Raw genomic sequence first — 17459 nt, 5'->3', positions numbered from 1 at the left:
AAAGATGCAGAAAAAAGCAGAAGTGCTCGCGGCAGCAATTAGGGAGGGGAACAGGGCCCCACCCTTGGGACGGAACCGATGTGCCATCTGTTACAAACATGACCACTGGGGAGGGGAGTGCCTCAACCGGGACTGGGCTCCACCCCCTGAGGAAAGGGAAGATGATCGCCCTAGGATGCCAAGGGATCCCCCCTACCAAGCTGCCCCAGGAGACGTGAATCTCACAGGAGGCCCTTCAATGGCATGCAGAGGAAAATGGTTTTCAGTCATTGATTCAAAAGATGCTTTCTTGTTTGCCTTCAAATGCCCAGTCACAGGCAGAAAGCAGCAATATACTTGGACACGTTTGCATCAAGGCTTTGAAAAAACTCCCCCACCTTATTTGGAGCTGCATTAGCCATGGATTTGAAACTTTTAGACATTGCCCCACCTGATGTGGTTTTGCAAGATGTAGCTGACTTGTTGGTCACAGGCCAGACGGAGGAAGCTTATCATGCCACTGCAGCAGCCCTACTCCTCCTGCTACGAGGCCTCTCGGACCAAAGCCCAATTAGTCCAATTGGAAGTTAGATATTTGGGTTACGACATCCAATAGGGACAAAGGACTCTGGGCCATGAGAGGAAGGAAGCCATTTGCCAATTGCCGGCCCCACGAAATAGGAAGGAATTAAGGAGCTTTTTGGGGGCAGCAGAATTTTGTCGCATTTGGATTCTCAATTTCACATTGTTAGCAAAGCCACTCTATGAAGCTACCAAGAGGACCGGAAAAGGAGCCCTTGAGGTGGGAGGAAGAGGAACAGAACAGCTTTTTGGAATTGAAGCATGCTGTGACTCAGGCTCCTAGTTTTCTGACTTGACAGCCTTTTCGGTTGTTTGTGGACATTAAGCAGAATATGGCCATTGGGATACTGACCCAAAAATTGGGAACATGGTATCGTCCGGTTGCATATTTGTCCAAACAGCTGGATCAGGTGGCCAAAGGGTGGTCAGCCTGTCTCAAGGCTGTGACAGGAACTGCCCTACTTACCCAGGAAGCCAATAAGCTCACCTTTGGACAGCCATTAAATATCTACACCCCCCCATGCTCTTCGAGCTGTCCTAGACCAGAAAGGTCATTTGTGGCTTACCAATCCACGAATGTTGAAGTATCAGGGGCTTATTACACATAACCCCCTCATCAAGTTAATCTATGCTTTGAATCCAGCAACCCTGTGGCCTGAACCAGACTCTGAAATTACTCATGATTGTTTGCAAACCATTGAAGAAACCTATGCCAGTCACCCAGATTTGAAGGATAAACCCCCATCGCACAAAGATGCAACTCTTTGTACAGATGGGACCAGCTTTCTACATGAGGGCATGCGAAAAGCAGCTTATGCTGTAGTCACCCTTGATGATGTGTGGGAAGCCATGCCCCTACCACCAGAAACCAGTGCCCACTTGGCAGAACTACATGCCCTCACAAGGCTTTGGAATTGGCACGAGATCTACGAGTCAACATTTACACAGAGTCCAAATAGGCCTTCCTAACCGTCCAAGTCCATGGAGCTTTAGGAAAAAGCTCATCACAGGAAAAAGGCCTCATCACAGCTGGAGGGAAGGACATCAAATATGGCCCAAATTGTGCATTTGTTGGACAGTGTATTGGCCCCCAAACAAGTTGCCATTATGCATGTATGGTGTCATCAGAAAGGGGTTTCAACAACTGAAAGAGGAAACAACAAAGCTGATCAAGTTGCCAGAGCAGCAGCCTTGGATCCCCCTTCTCTACAAGCCACATGCCTCACTCATCCCCAGGAAGAACAACCCCCATCGTATAGTCACTCAGGAACCCAGCAAGCTGAAGCAATAGGGGTGGAACTACTAGATGGGTGGTGGGTTCTGCCGGACACAAAGGTGTTTGTTTCCCAGCAGTTGGCATGGGATGCTGTCTCCTCCCTGCATAAGCATTTGCACTTAGGAAAAACGGCTTTGGAAAAAAGCCTTGGCTCAGGGAGGTCTATATCAACAATTTGTCTAGCCTGGCAGCTGCTGTTTGCTCTCAATGTTAGGTATGTGCTGCTAATAACCCTCCGTCAAGGCCCAGTTCAGGTGGGAGGGTCAAGAGGGCAGATCACACCATAGAGGATAAGTTGGCCAAAATTTGTCAGGAAACTCATCTCAAATGGCCGGATGATGCCCACAGCATGGCGTTGCTGGCAAAGAGGTGCACTCTCACCGAGGAGTTGGGTGTCTCGCCATTTGAATTGTTGTATGGGAGGGTTCCTAATTTGCGTGGCCCACAGGTGTTGCCCAACCCCAAGTTACAGACATGGTGAAGCTCAAACAGTTGCCAGCCCTGAATGCCATAGTCCACAAATTGCGAAAATATGTTTTGTCTTGTCGTTCTCATGGAAATGTAACTCCAGTCCACAACTTCCACCCAGGACAAGAAGTCTGGGTGAAGGACTGGTAGAAGGAACTATTGGGCCCCAAATGGTGTGGGCCGTATACTGTTGTTGTTTTTTCTCCCCTTGTTGTTAAGGTAACTGAAATTAGGCCTTGGATTCACTGGACCCGTTTTAAATTGGCTGCGAAAGCTTACTGGAAGGCCTCCAGTGACCCTGCCAAGCCTCTATACCTCACGTTTTGGAAACACCAGGAGGAACGCCACCTCTTCTGCGGACACACGGGAAGCTGTCGCTCTACGAACAGGTGGTGAAGAACCAGCGCCATCTGCAGGTGTCGCTCCAGGTGCCGTCGACACCCATCGCACAGGCAACGTACCGCGTCTACCATGGAAACTCCGCCCCGTCCAATGCCCAGGCACAACCATGAAGACTGACTAGCGCCTACGCCGAGCTGCGTGCATTAGGAGAGGCCTGATGCCGGCTGTTCTGATCGTGGTTTTTCTCCTATTCATTTCTATTCTCATTGACTCTCTTTATCTCTATCAGGCAATCTTGGCCAGAGCAAAGGGTGAGGCCCATTGGTGGTGTGGGAAGTTCCGAATGATTACGAGGACCCCCGCTCCATCCTTTCCTATAGGGGGGAATGAGGATAATGAGGGTACTCCCCAACAAATGGAAGCTAGGCCCCTCACCTCTATAAATGACTCCCCTGCACAGGTAACTTCTGAGCCAATGCTAGAGGAAATGGGTTCAGGGCCTTTCCCCTTTGCAAAGACTGCTTTTATCAGGGTGAACAGGGACTGCATTTTGTGTATAATGAACGCTGGTTATTAAATTGCCATCCGGAGCAGGGGCTATCCCCCTGTTCAGAGGAGACAGGGAACTATTGGCAGTGTTGCATGAACCCCAATGTCACAACTTGGGCACCAAACAAATGATACACTTTGACCATTAGGTGCCATCGAAAAAAGCCCATTCAGAGACCCTTCCCAGACCCCTTTCCAGAAAGGACAAGGGCTCAGGTGAAGTGGCCCCCCCTTGATTTCAGTCTGAAAATGGAATATGACATAACTTATGACCAGATTCCCATAATAGTGGAGATAACTTGTCAGCTTATTGGGGATATAGGGAATCAGTGGTTTCTACAATGGTGGTCAGAGGATGAAAATCTGTCAAGCATGGATGCACAAGACCTGAGTAAGTACTGGCAGATAGGTGTAACACGTAACCATAGTGCTAAAGCCAGTCGCCTGGAGGTCTGGATAACCCAATCCAACTACTTGGAAACATATCAATGCCATGCGGGGACACTTGATAAGAACCTCAGCAGAACAGCTATAGCCACCCTAAACACACAGGGAAAGGGAACGGTGGTTCTGGAGCCACTCCTACAACAGGGTAGGAACCCCCGTCCCACATGCACCCCTCAGGAGGATGGGAGGGGCGGCTCACAAGGGAAGGAGAAGGGAGTCCCAAGGGAACCCAGGGCCACAAGGGAGGCCATTACCCCCTCTCCATTGGAATGCCCTCAATGCCTGCAGGATCCACAGAAGGACAAAAGGGAAAAAAAGCCACAAAACCCCATCTAGCACTTGGGAAGCCCCGGAGAACATGTTTTGGATTCGTGGCACATTGGCCTACGAAGTCCTTCCTGTGTTCTTGGATGGATAAAACTTTCGTTCTTTCTGTTGCCCATCCAATCACGACAGGTGCTAGGGGTCCTGGTGTATGACTCAGTAGGCCCCATCCATCAGAAGAGGAAGGTAGACACAGCCTTCTCTAACTTTCCTTGTAAGGAACTGGCTGAATACGAGAAATTTGACATGTGGAGCTCAGAGAGAATCGTATGCACCTATGGGAGGGCCACTAGGGCTGAGGATGGGTCTTGGGGTTACCGCACCCCAATCTACATGATCAACTGGATCATGCATTTGCAGGCAGTATTGGACTTGGCTGGGGAGAGGATTGATAAATCTTTGAATATCCTCTCCAGTGCCACTGGCAAACTCTGTACTGCAGTGTACCAAAATCGATTGGCTCTTGATTACCTCCATGCAAGGGAAGGAGGGTCTGTGGGAAGTTCAACTTGTTTAATTGCTGCCTTCACATTGATGAGACTGAACGTGTCATTAAGCAGCTCACCACAGAAATGAGGCAACTCACTCATTTCCCAGGGTAGGAATGGAAAGGATTTGATTTCACCTCCACTTCTAACTCCTGGTTCCCGAAATTGCCAGGGTTTCACCCCTCTTGATGGAGAAATGGACCACTGCAAAGGTTCTGGCCCTGGTGGGACGCTCAGAAGAAGGACGCTCGATCAAATATGTTGGGCTCATGCTTCATGGAGAGGAACCTGCCATTTATGAAACTACACAGTAATCTTAGGATTGGGTGAAGTTTCAATAGGGGGGAATGATACAGCATGGGTTGCACAGGTAAACCCACCAGTGGCTGGCCAGGTTAGGTGGTCTTAATAGAATGGACCTTATAGATTCATTTTAGTTTGGCCTTTTACTCCAGTGCCCTGGAGTCCCAAAGTTGACTTTTAACTTCCTCATATTACAAATAGGGCTGAACAGTGTGGCAAGACTCTGTAAAGGAGGGGCACAGGAAGCCAGACGTGGGGGGAGAGATAGAACAGAGAAGTTGCAGAAAACTGTTGGTATGAATATCTGCTTTTGTATTTTTCCAAGATGTACTTCCCTGTTCTGAACAGGGGTTTTTACGTTTTGTATGAATACGCCTCTTTAAACGCCCTCTGATTGACGAAGTTTGATTAAAGGTATAAAATCACTGCCCTGGGCGTAGCCAGGCCAGTTCAGATGTTGGTGTGTGAACACGCTGAACTCGATGCATCCAATAAACCTGTTTCTCTTCCTTCGTGGTCTCAAGTCCTGATCTTTCGTAAGTAGATTACAAACCTCAATCTGCTGCAACAGTGCCACCCTATTGTTTACTTCCCTCCAAGTAGATGTAGTACCATGAAGGACTACTCATTGAGTACGGTTTGTCAGCCAGCTACAAATCCATCTGATGGTGAGGCTCTCTATCCCACTTTTTTCTAGCATACCAAGAAGTAGGTTGTAGTCTACTTCATTGAATGCCTTGCTGAAGTATATTATGTCCAAAGTTAGTATTTTGCTGGTCTAGGCTAGTCACTGTGTTGAAGAATGAAATAAGATTGGTTTGAAATTATCTCTTTTTAACAAACCTGTGCTGACTTTTAATTAACAGTTATTTTCATAAAACTCTACTTGATATGTACTAGGCTTGGACAGTCCATCCTTAACCCTGGGGGGTGAAAATTTATGGCCCTCAGAGAGGGCTTGCAATTTGGGAGTTCTCCTGGATTCTCAGCTGAAACTGGAACATCATCTATCGGCTGTGACCAGGGGGGCCTTTGCCCAAGTTTGTCTGGTGCACCAATTGCGGCCCTATTTGGATCGGGAGGCACTTCAAACGGTCACTCACGCCATCACCTCGAGGCTGGATTATTGCAACGTGTTCTACATGGGGCTACCCTTGAAAAGCATTCAGAGACTGCAGTTAGTTCAGAATGCGGCCGTGCGAGCGATATTAGGTGCACTGAGGTACACCCACGTTACACCTGTCCTCCACGAGCTGCACTGGCTACCAATTGGTCTCCGGACAGAATTCAAGGTGTTGGTTATCACCTTTAAAGCCCTACATGGCTTAGGGCCAGAGTATCTTCGAGACCGCCTGCTGCCACATACCTCCCAGCAGCCAGTAAGATCCCACAGATTGGGCCTCCTTCAGATGCCATCAGCCAGACAGTGTCGGCTGGTGGGCCCTCGGAGGAGAGCCTTCTCTGTGGCTGCTCCAACTCTCTGGAACCAGCTACCCCCGGAGATCCGGACCATACCCACTCTCATGGCCTTCAGGAAAGCTGTAAAAACTTGGCTGTTCCGGCAGGCCTGGGGCTGTTGACCTCACTGTTGAGTTCCAGCCCCGATCAGAATGAATGTACGAGGTGTTGCTGTTTTTAAACTGTTTCTTTCGTTATGTGTTTCATTATGTGTTTTTTCTCTTTATTTTTGTAAGCCGCCCGGAGTCCTTCAGGATTGGGCGGCATATAAATGTGTTTAATAATAATAATAAAATAATAATAGGTTTTTGTAGAAAGTAAAACATATATGGAATCCTCAAGTCTATATAATGTAGAATAAATGAAGTAACTGAAAAAAATTGGATTATTTTAGCACATTCCTATTTTGTTAAGCTAGGGACACTTATGGATGTTTGGACTAAATACTCTCTGTTGATTTTGGCTATAGGTGTAGTCCTTGATTAACGACAGCAATAGGACCTGGGATTTCTGTCTTTAAATTATGTGGTCAAAAAAGCACAATATCACATGACCATGCAGCTTAGTGGTAGAAATTTTGGGACTTCTGGCTGAATGAATCACTGTTGAACATTAAGCAAGTATGTTACATGGTCACCATTTGTGACCTCCTGCCTGCTTGCCCATTGACTAAAATATAGCAACAACTAAACAGCACAAAAATAATATATGAAACACTGTCTGCATTTTAACTAATGGTTCTCCCTTTTTTTTTTGCAGTTCCAATATGTTAATTCTACTTAAATGGAAATAATAGTTATAATGCCATTGGCTAAGGTATAGCTCCAGGACAAAAAGCTTCAGGTTCAAATTCCCCATTCCTCCCACTTGCTGATTTTATGTTAGTTGAAAAGAGAGCTGTGTATTATATTTCAAGAAGGGCAGAATATAAATCAAACACATAAATTAATATACAATAGGAATAGCACTTAGACTTTGGGTCCTCATTTTACTGACCTCAGAAGGATGGAAGGCTGAGTCAACCTTGAGCCTGGAGAGATTTGAACTGTCAAATTGCAGGCAGCTGGCAGGTAGCAGCCTGCAGTACTGCACTCTAAACATTGCGTTACTGCGGCACAATGGTTATATGTATACATGTTATATGGTTATATGTATAATATCAAACATTTAAATAGAGCATTTAATGGTGAATGAAGACAAAAGTTTACTTTTTTCCTCTCTGTTATAATCTTATGAAAATTAAACCCACTGATTCCTATCAGCCACAGATGAAAACTTGTGGCTAATAAAGCAGATGTAAAACATTTGCACTTAAATGATGGTAGTTGAAGAAACACTCAATTTTATTTTCAGTGTCCCTGTATCAAGTACTAAAAACAGCCACAACAAAAATGGCTTATGCAAAATTAATGTTATATCTGTCTGTATCTCAACAAAAGTATTCAAAAATGTTTAGGCTTAACAATTAACTTTCATACTTGAATGCACATATTTTGCTTTACATGCCAGTGGCCTCCTACAATTTCTTTTTCAAAAGAAAGACTATTGTTCTAAAAGAAGAAAGATGAATCATAGAAAAGCCAAAAGGAATTAAGAAGCATGACTCAATCTCCTTAATGGGACAGCTGCTGTAATAATATTTGACTGGTAATTGTCAAATGCTTCAACAAAGACACAGGATCAAAACTACATAGGACTAAAGGTTGTTTTGGCAATATGAGGAACATGCCACAAGATGTGCTACTCAGAAAAAGCTTCTGTAATTTATATCTTTTATAAATACAAAGGCCTTCCATTCAAATCTCAAACCAGTCCTCCATCCTATCAGTTTATACTTCTTTACCCATTTCATACAAACATTTGTGTAGCAACCCTTTCTTTTAAACAGATATATACTGCTTACTTGTAAAATTCATAAACATATACCTCAATAGTATGAAAAAGAATTTTAGTGTACTGATGGTATATTGTATACTATTGTATATTTCTTATAATGGGCCTTGTTTTGCCATTTTCAAAAGCTATAAGGCCAATCAGCTGGTTTTTTTAAAAAAAAAAAGTTTTGCTGTTTAGTTTTTCCAACCTAAGTATTATAGAATTAATCACTAATGTGGAAAACTGACACCTAGGAAATTGCATTATGACACCCAGATATAATGCTTACTTCACCTCACATGCTAAGCTAGGGATTTTCAAACAGTGGACCACAAATCCCTACAAAATAATAATTTGAGAAGGTTGTTGGGTTCTGGGCAAATTGCACATGTGAGCAGAGCCTCTGCTAAAATTTATCCCTGCTTTACCTACACAAGTTGATAGCCAGATTACCCAAGGAAAGCCTACAGCAAGTAATGACAATTTTGACTTTGCTTGCACAAGGGAAATAATGAGCAAAGCCAGGAGTATAGTTGGGCAAGTCTCTAATTTTATATCTGCAACCTAGAGGTGGGTTCCTACCAGTTCGGATCGGTTCTGCTGAGTAGGTAGTAATTCGGCTGGCCACGTCCCTGAACCGGTTCTATTGCAATGCCATAGGCACTGCCATCTTGTTTTTTGCTTCTGCATATGCGCAGAAGCATTTTTTTTACTACTGTGCATGCGCACCTAGCGTGCATCAAGTGCGCACGTGCACAAAGCGCGTCCCTGAGCAAACCAGCAGTAACAGAAGCTGGAACCCACCCCTGCTGCAACCTAACTTGTACTTGTAAAGCTCTCGGTTTTCTAGACAACCCTAAAACTGGCTTGTTAAAACAAAAGAAACAGTAGTATTTGGAATAAGTACTGACAGAGCTCCTGTTTTATGTTTGAGTATGGCTTGCTTACACAAAGTTCGATTTCTGTCCCAAATTTGACCTTGATGTCCTTACATTTAGTCCTTGACTTACAACTATCCATTCAAAGTTACAGTGGGGCTGAAAAAAAGTGACTTATAGTTCTTTTACTTACAATCATCACAGAAATCCCATGGTCATATGACCAAAATCTGAGTGCTTGGCAATTGGCTTGTATTTATTATGACATCTGCAACCTTCCCAACTGCCTTCCAATAAGCAAAGTCAATGGGGAAAACCAGTTTCACTTAATGACAGCAACAAAAAAGTAGTAAAATCGAGCATGACTCATTTAATGATCTTATCATTTAGTGATGGAAATTCCGGTCCCAATTGCGATTGCAAATTGAGGACAATCTATATGGCATTTGAATTTGTTTTCAGCACAGGTAATGGTCACCCTAGATCAAGAAGCATGAAAAGCAAGCTTCTTGGCCCAGAAATATTCTCCCCAGTATCTTCCTGCATCTGTCAGCAACTGCTGCCTAATATAGCTTTTTTTTCTATTGGGGAGCTGGTCCTGGCTCAACCGATTGATAAGAGCAGGAATATGATAAATCCATACATATTTGCATGAATATATAGACACTTTTATGTATGAGAAATATAAGAAAAATAAGTTATCTTTGCTGAATGATGAATGAATATTTGAAGTCCTATTCAAAAGATAAAGGTTTCTCTTGTCCAGTCATGTCTGAATCTAGAGGATGGTGCTTATCTCCATTTCTTAGCTGAGGGAGCCAGTGTTCTCCAAAGATATTTCCATGATCATGTGACCAGCATGATTATATGCCAAGCTTCATGGAATGCTGTTACTTCTTACTAAAGTGGTATCTATTTATCAACTTGCATTTGCATACTATCAAACTGCTACATGGGAAAGAGATGGGGCAAGAAATGGGAACCCACCCAGAGGTGGGCTTCACATATTTTAACAACCAGTTTGCTCACAATTGAAAATGTGAGCACAAGCATGAGCGCTTGCTTTGGTCACTCACAGACCTTGAGCACATGTGTCCTGTGTCAAAAACACGGTGATTGTATAGGACAGGATAGCTTCGCTGGGGTGTGTGCCTTGCACCCATGCATTCTGCGTCAAAAACACAGCAATTGTATAAAACGGGATAGCCCTGGGGTGAGTGGTTTAACCCAGCTGCTGGCCGTAACTACCAGTTTGCCCGAACTGGTCCAAACTGGCTGAATCCTACCCCCATCACTCAGGAACCTGGGCTGTCAGCTTTTCAGCTGACAAGCTCAGTGTATTTAACCCTAACTCTAACCATATTCATTTTCATATCAAAAGGCTTCAACACCTACATTGATATTTAAATGAGCACATGCATGCCTAAGAAGTTTTTTTTTCCTTGACAGAAGATAATTACATAAATCTAGTGCCTGCTTCATTAGGCATGGAATATTGTTATGATTTAAGATTCATTACATATATAGCAGAGGAACTAATACAAAAAGTTTTATGAACTAAATAGTAATTATATCTGAGCAGGAATCATAACTGATGCATTTAAAGTGTAGTGATATGTTAATAATTGTCTTTCTGAAAATGATAAAATATATATAATGTTCAGTTAGAAAGGAACCACAGTTCAACAAGTTCGAACAGATATTATCCCCGTGGAATTTAATCATGGTGCCAACTGAATCCAAGGGCAATGAAAATAGATGAATGGGTGTTAATTCCATGGCACAAGTTGCTCTTTTAGTCAGAAAGGAAGTCCAACATGTGACTACTTTTCTATCAGGCAAATTTCGCAGTGCCAAGTTTCTACTTCATGGAATGGTTGAAGATAGGAAGGCTGATGGCAGAAAACAATACTAAATTTATTGCCAACCATTTACATTAATACTACAATCTTAAACTTTTACTAGAGAGTCAAATCTTATCAACTATTTAGGGCACCTGGACTGCCTAAACTAAATGACCAGGGGGCAACATAGAGTTAAGAGTTCTGTGGCTATTTTTTACAGCTCCATAGAGGTAGTTCAAATAGTAGCAGTTCAAGTTAGGTACTTCCAGCTTACTTCTAAACATACATAAGATTCTGAATGGTTTGCTTTTTTATTTATAACTTTTTCCTAAAATACTTTTTACAAGCTTTTTCTTTGGTACAGTTCACATGGTTTACTTATTCTTAACAGTCTTTTTAAAATCATATCTGGACATATTAAATGCCCAGAAAGGTGTTGCCTGAAAGTTGGATTTAGGCTACTTGCAAATTCCATTTTCAAACATGGGACTCTCTAGATGGTTCTGGGCCTGAGGTGTTTATCAGCTTGGCCTTCCTTACAGGATTGTGCAATCAAAGTTGCACAAAAGGCAGGTATTGGACCTTTCAATAGATGGATTTTTGAAATTGGATGAAAATGATATATTTTAAGTACTGAGATTGATCCCATCTTTAAAAAAATAGTGGTTAAAAGTATACATTTAAACATTTCAGAAATTTTAGAGTTGAATATAATGTTTAAAATAATGTTACAGGAAATATCTTAAATATAATTTCAGCCACCTAAGAAAAATCAAATACTCTTTGAAAGTAAAGACAATATAATTGGAAGAAAAAAAAGGCAAGCAAAAGAATACTTTTGTAGATTATTACCTGGTGAATCATTTAGACTGAAGGCAATTCGTATCCGTTTATCAGCAGGTACCCTTGCTGTGGTGATCATGTGGGCACTAGAACCTATGTGTCTAGTTGTATGTTTCACCTAAAGAATAAAATAGCAAATTTTTATAGGTCATGCAAATTCATTGATGGTACATATCAGATATGTTCCTATAACATGTTTTAAATTATGTTCAACTAGAGATTTCTATCCAGATTTTTCAACAACTTCTGATGCTCTCTCAGCATATGATTTCCCTTTCCCCTAATGAAATTATGGCCCACAATACCTTGTATATTCAAATGCAAAATAAAAAGAGTTTAAAATGCAGAAAAGATTTACTTTGATAAGAGAGTCTATTTAAATATTTGACACACTACAGAAATGTAAAACAAATTGTAGACTTATGCTGTGTGTGATAATCATGAGCAAATTTGATTGACTTATACAAGTCAGTCCCTCCCTCAATGACCTCTGGCATTTTTTATTTTTTTTACAAAATTAAAGGCAGATGGATCAGACTTTTTTTCTAGATTAGCTCATCATTAGACAGAATAAAGCAGTTGTCTCCAGCAACTGTTAATTAGACTGCTGTATCAAGTGACACCAGCAGATATAATTCTAATGTTAGTGTTTGAATGAAATTGAAGTGCAGATCTCAACAAATTCTGTGTATTATGCTTTTAAAATTTTGGGTCTTCTGTTGATGAATATGTATTTACTTTAAAAAAGACTATCTGTATGAATCATTGTGCTGATGCAGTTGAGTTGTTTTAATTTTTAACTCTACTATGGAAGCAAGGATTAAAACAAACCACTATAATTTAGTTTAGCACAAAGTGTAATCTGAGTCAATGAATGCAACCTAGCAGCTGTTAAACTGACTTTCATCATAGAATGTGGTAGAATCAAGGGCAGAATGGAGATGGGCTACGTGGATGGTTTTGATGTAGCTTTTTCTTACCTTATGTCTTTTAAGGGAGTGACTTTCTTTTTCTTAATACATTTCTGTAGTTTGCATAATGTTCCCAAAAGAGACTAGTATTATGGGCATGCATGTAAATAGATGCAACTATAATAGATAAACAGGCTAACAGATTGCATGAGAAAAACTAACTCATATTAGTTCTGAATGATAGGAGCTTGCTAAACAAAATGCTTACGACATTTCAAACCTACTATATACTATGCAGACAGCTAGCATAGCTTTTCTGGAACACCATTCCAAAAATTAGGTTACTAGGTTAGGCTGATCTGTGGATAAGCTGTGATCAGAGCCTTTAATTCCTATGTAAATTATGCACTTTCATTGAGGTTCATCATAGTTACTTTAATACAAGATGTAGGAAACCACAGAATCACTCTCACGAAATTAACTATAGCTCACAAAAACACATCCTTTTAAATACAAATTAATCTTTAAAAAAGCTACCAAATCCTTTTGATTTAAGGTTACCATATATACTAACACCACTTTTTAGACATTGTCAGTAGGGTTAATTATAATTCATATGCCAACAGTGACTTATAGTAAAAAAATAACTTGTCCCTCTTAACTCCTAACTAGAGCCACACTTTTTATTTTAACTGCTGCTGGACAGAGTCATGGCATTTTAGGGAAGCTTATAGTCCTCAGCTTATGATTGTTTAACAATGGTTCAGTGTTACAATGGCCTTGAAAGAAAGGATTTACCATCTGTATTTTCATTTATGACTGTCACACCATCCCGTTCTTGAGATTGCAGCTGCAGCACTTGGCAATTAACTTGCATTTATTGCATTTATTGCAAGTTGCAGCAGCCTGTGCTCATGTGATCACAATATGATTTTTTTACTGATTTCCAGCAAAAAAAAAACCATTGGAGAATTGTGTAATGACCATGTGATTTGTTTAATGATCTTTGTAAAAATTGTCATAAAATTTGATCAGATTTACAACCAGAACAAGTTACAATGGAAATTCTGGTGGGGGAGAGAGAGAACACACCTGGTAAATGACTTTTTGACTGGCATCACAAGAAACTGACTATCTGGAAATAGCCTAAAGCCTTTCCTGCACATTCAACTGATACTCATTCATGGCTACAGTGTCATATGATAAATCATATGTTGATCCTTATAGATAACCATAGTTCTTGATAGTTCTAAAAAAAAGTCCAATCTAAGTATCTCCTTGTTCTCCCTCACAGGCATGTCCTTCAAACGGATGGGTAGATACCCAAATATTCCTTCTCCACAATCTGTTTTCCCGAACCGTTTTTAAAAGAAAGTTATTTAACTTGGTCACAGTTGATGAAGAGAAAGTTATATAGCATTTTTTGCCTGCCCTCTCTCAATTTAACAGATTGTCTGCTGCAAAGCACAAAACAAAATACAACTGGACACAATAGAGGTAGGAAAATGCAACTATATCATTTACCCATTCATCCTATTGTAATTTTATTTTGAAAGTGGTAATCATCTTGTAAAATGATGGCAGTACACTCTTCCAGTTTTAATTCCTAAACAACATTCAGTCCAGTCAGACAAATGGATGCCACAGAATGAATTTATATTGCAGCCTTTACACCCTCTCTGATGCTTTGAAATCCAGTCTGGTCTCTAACATCTACTTATTTATTTTACAAAACTATATTCTCCAGTGCTTCCAAAGTAAGCCTAAAGGAAGACTGATCTTGTAATGATTGTCTCCAAACCTTAGAGCCTTCTGAAGCAGCACCTTTGTCTGAAGACCATAGCTCCCAGTCCACCATTATGGAGGAACCTGTTCTATAGGCTAGGCAGACTCCCAGCTGTTTAAGGATTTATACAAAGCACACTGAATTTCATCTGGAAATCAGTTGGGAGTCAATGCAGCTTAGGCAGAGTAGATAAAATAGGCTCTCACCAAGACGTACCTGAGAAGAGTCTTGCTGCTGCATTTTGAATCTGCTGTAATTTCCCAATCTCTTTTAAGACATCCCCATGGGGCACTTTGCTATAATTGTAATGGCAAATGACTAGAGCAAATATCACAGTTGCCAGATCAGGGAGCTCCAGGAACACTCCAACCACATAAGACAAGAAGCACTTCCAAAGTGGTGAGGTTTCCTGGATCTAAAAAGAATGGGGTTGAAAAATTACACTTTTACCTTGATGTCAAGATGTACTGTTTTCCAGGAAAGGAGAAGGATATGGAAAAGACCAGATCTTTAAGTAAACCCCGAAATATTTCTTGGGGTGGGGGGACACTTTTTGAGATACAATTTAAAATTGTAACAACTTAATCTTAGTTTAAATTTGTCTTGGAAACTGTGTCATACAGATAATTGGTACTGCAATAATTGTGTAAAATAAATCTTAAATATATTATCCTATATATTGCTCTTATCACTGAATATCAAGTATGCTTTTATAGCCATAAGTGTGGAGGTTTTCTTCTTCTTCTGGAAAATATATGCTAACTAGGCCAGTGCAATTTCACTGGTGTTAGAATATAATCGTGTGTAGCTTTCTCTATTGTTTTGATAGAATAAGTCTAAAAAAAATCTAAGTAGCCAAAAATGATAGTGCATAATTAGAGTTTTCTGTATTCCTTTTCAGCTCAGATAAGAAAACTATTGTTATAGTAACACATAACTCTTCATAGAGCAGGATTCTATCCATCCAAGGTCAATAAAATGAGGACCCAGATTATTGGGGGCAATATGTTAACTTTCTAAACTGCTTAAAGAGGGCTATAAAGCACTGTGAAGTGGTATATAAGTCTAAGTGCTATAGCTATACAGGCAAAAATATAAAACAGAATTACAACTGGTTTATTGGTAAAACTGAATAAAAATTGAGCCTGACATTTTTAACTTGTTGACCAATGTATATTTAGTTTCCAATTTACCTTGTATCTGATTAGGAAAATTATTATTATTATTATTATTATTATTATTATTATTATTATTATTATTAATAATAATAATAAATAAACTATATACTTAATCCAGGAATCTTTGTCATAGGATAATATACTAATGTAATTTGTAGGCAGTGGAGAATTAATACTTTTGACATTTTTAACTATATTAATTATCTCATAATTTATTATACTCCATAGTATAACAGACTACATATTATTGTATTGCCTCAAGCTAAACTATTTTGTGCCTAACAAATAACAAGTGGTAAAATGCTTTTAAAATAGCTTGCTGATGTCCCTTTCTTTTTCAAAATACTGACAAGGCTACTATACTTAAGTTGCAAAAATTCAGGCTGATACTAGATGGAAAGAAATAGTTAGTGTTCTACATCTCTTTGTGCTACTAATTGGTTTCTGAACTTTTGCTGCCCATGTATGTTAGGTACTGGAATTACCTAAAATCAGTCAAAGATGCTAATAAAACAGTATTAGATCCTGTTGATTCTGAAAAGTTTGACAAAATGTTCTACTTTGCTAGCCTTGCAAACAAAATAAAATTGAAATAAATATGTGAATTATGTCATACTTTAGAAAATATATATATAAACAAAATTTGGATTAACAGTCTTTATGTGAAATACAGTACTAGACTTCAAACTGTAAGAAAGAAATCTCATATATAATGTTTAGATTAGAAAAGTAAAATTATGTTTTGCTGTTTTATTCAGTGAAAACAAAGTCAAGTTTGTTATGATTTCATATCCCAGATTGAAGCTTCAGAGATGCTACAAATGCAGTCTCTAATTTATTCCATTACTTCTGTGGCTTACCAAAAAGTAAAAAAAAAGCATGAAAGTACTACATATTAAAACACATGAACTCTATCTTTAATTACATTATTTCTTAGAAAAGATTGTGCTATTAAATATTTTTAAAAATACAAAGATTTTAGTCAGAAACTTGAAATTAATTGTACATTTTTTTCTTTTAATAAAGCATAAAAGGATTTACAAACATCCATTTTTAAGCTTTCCCGAGCAATCTGTACAGCACAGATTTATTTTTCTCACGTATGTATGTATGTATGTATGTATGTATGTATGTATGTATGTATAATACATATATCTAAGAGGTTTTCCTCTTAGAAAAATAAAGCAAAAGGAAACTGTAGAAAGAACAGAGTGAAAATATAGTGTGCATGTATCATCTAAAATGAAATAAAACTGCTTCAAGCATACACCTTGATCTTTGCTTTTGTGTAAGACAGAAAGCTTTGATTGTTGTATTCTATGTCTGAAACAGTTATCTAGGAAATGGCTCTTTAGTTTGCTTATCTGTGAGTCTGCATGCACTTTGCTTATATCTAAAAAACTTTAGCTCCCGAACCCAAGTGTGGTTACAACTCAATCAGTTAGTCCGGTTTTCACACCTGTTGCCTTACCTCACTTAGTGGTGTCTGCACTTGTATAAATCCAGGGCCAGCCTCTGCCTTGACTTGTTGTTGCCTTTATGGAGTAAAGATTCAGGAAAAGAAAAGGCTGCACCTGCTACATAAGCAGTGAACTGACAAGGTCTGAGAAGTTGAAACAGCTGTCAGGACAACATGCTGCTACCTGCACTTCCCATAGGCTTTTTACACCCTCAGGACCACCCTTTTCTGTTTTCCGTCTCAATTCCACTGTCCCTTCCCTTCCCTGCAATGAAAGATTACAGCATTGTCATGCTTCCTCAGCACCCCCCCCCTTTCAGGAACCATATTAAAGTAGCCAATTGTCTGGAGGCCAAGATGTTTAATTCATTAGTCCTGCCAAACCTAAAATACAAACCGACTTGCTTCATAGGACTGGAATGTTTTCAGCATGACCCAATCAGTGTCTGTGTCTATTCCAGCAAACTGG

General features: G+C 40.0%; 1 protein-coding gene across 1 annotated transcript in view; it reads right to left on the bottom strand.

Moving 5' to 3' along the window:
• MAP3K7CL (MAP3K7 C-terminal like) overlaps positions 1-17459 on the bottom strand; it is a 65761-nt gene that overhangs the window by 37626 nt on the left and 10676 nt on the right. Inside the window, 3 exon segments of the mRNA XM_032220353.1 lie at positions 11666-11749; positions 16991-17030; positions 17032-17108. Of these exon segments, the coding sequence (XP_032076244.1) occupies positions 11666-11749; positions 16991-17030; positions 17032-17108 (201 nt within the window).

Source organism: Thamnophis elegans, chromosome 6, assembly GCF_009769535.1.
Source record: "Thamnophis elegans isolate rThaEle1 chromosome 6, rThaEle1.pri, whole genome shotgun sequence".
NCBI classification, from domain to species: Eukaryota; Metazoa; Chordata; class Lepidosauria; order Squamata; family Colubridae; genus Thamnophis; species Thamnophis elegans.
This window is presented reverse-complemented; position numbering and strand designations above follow the sequence as displayed.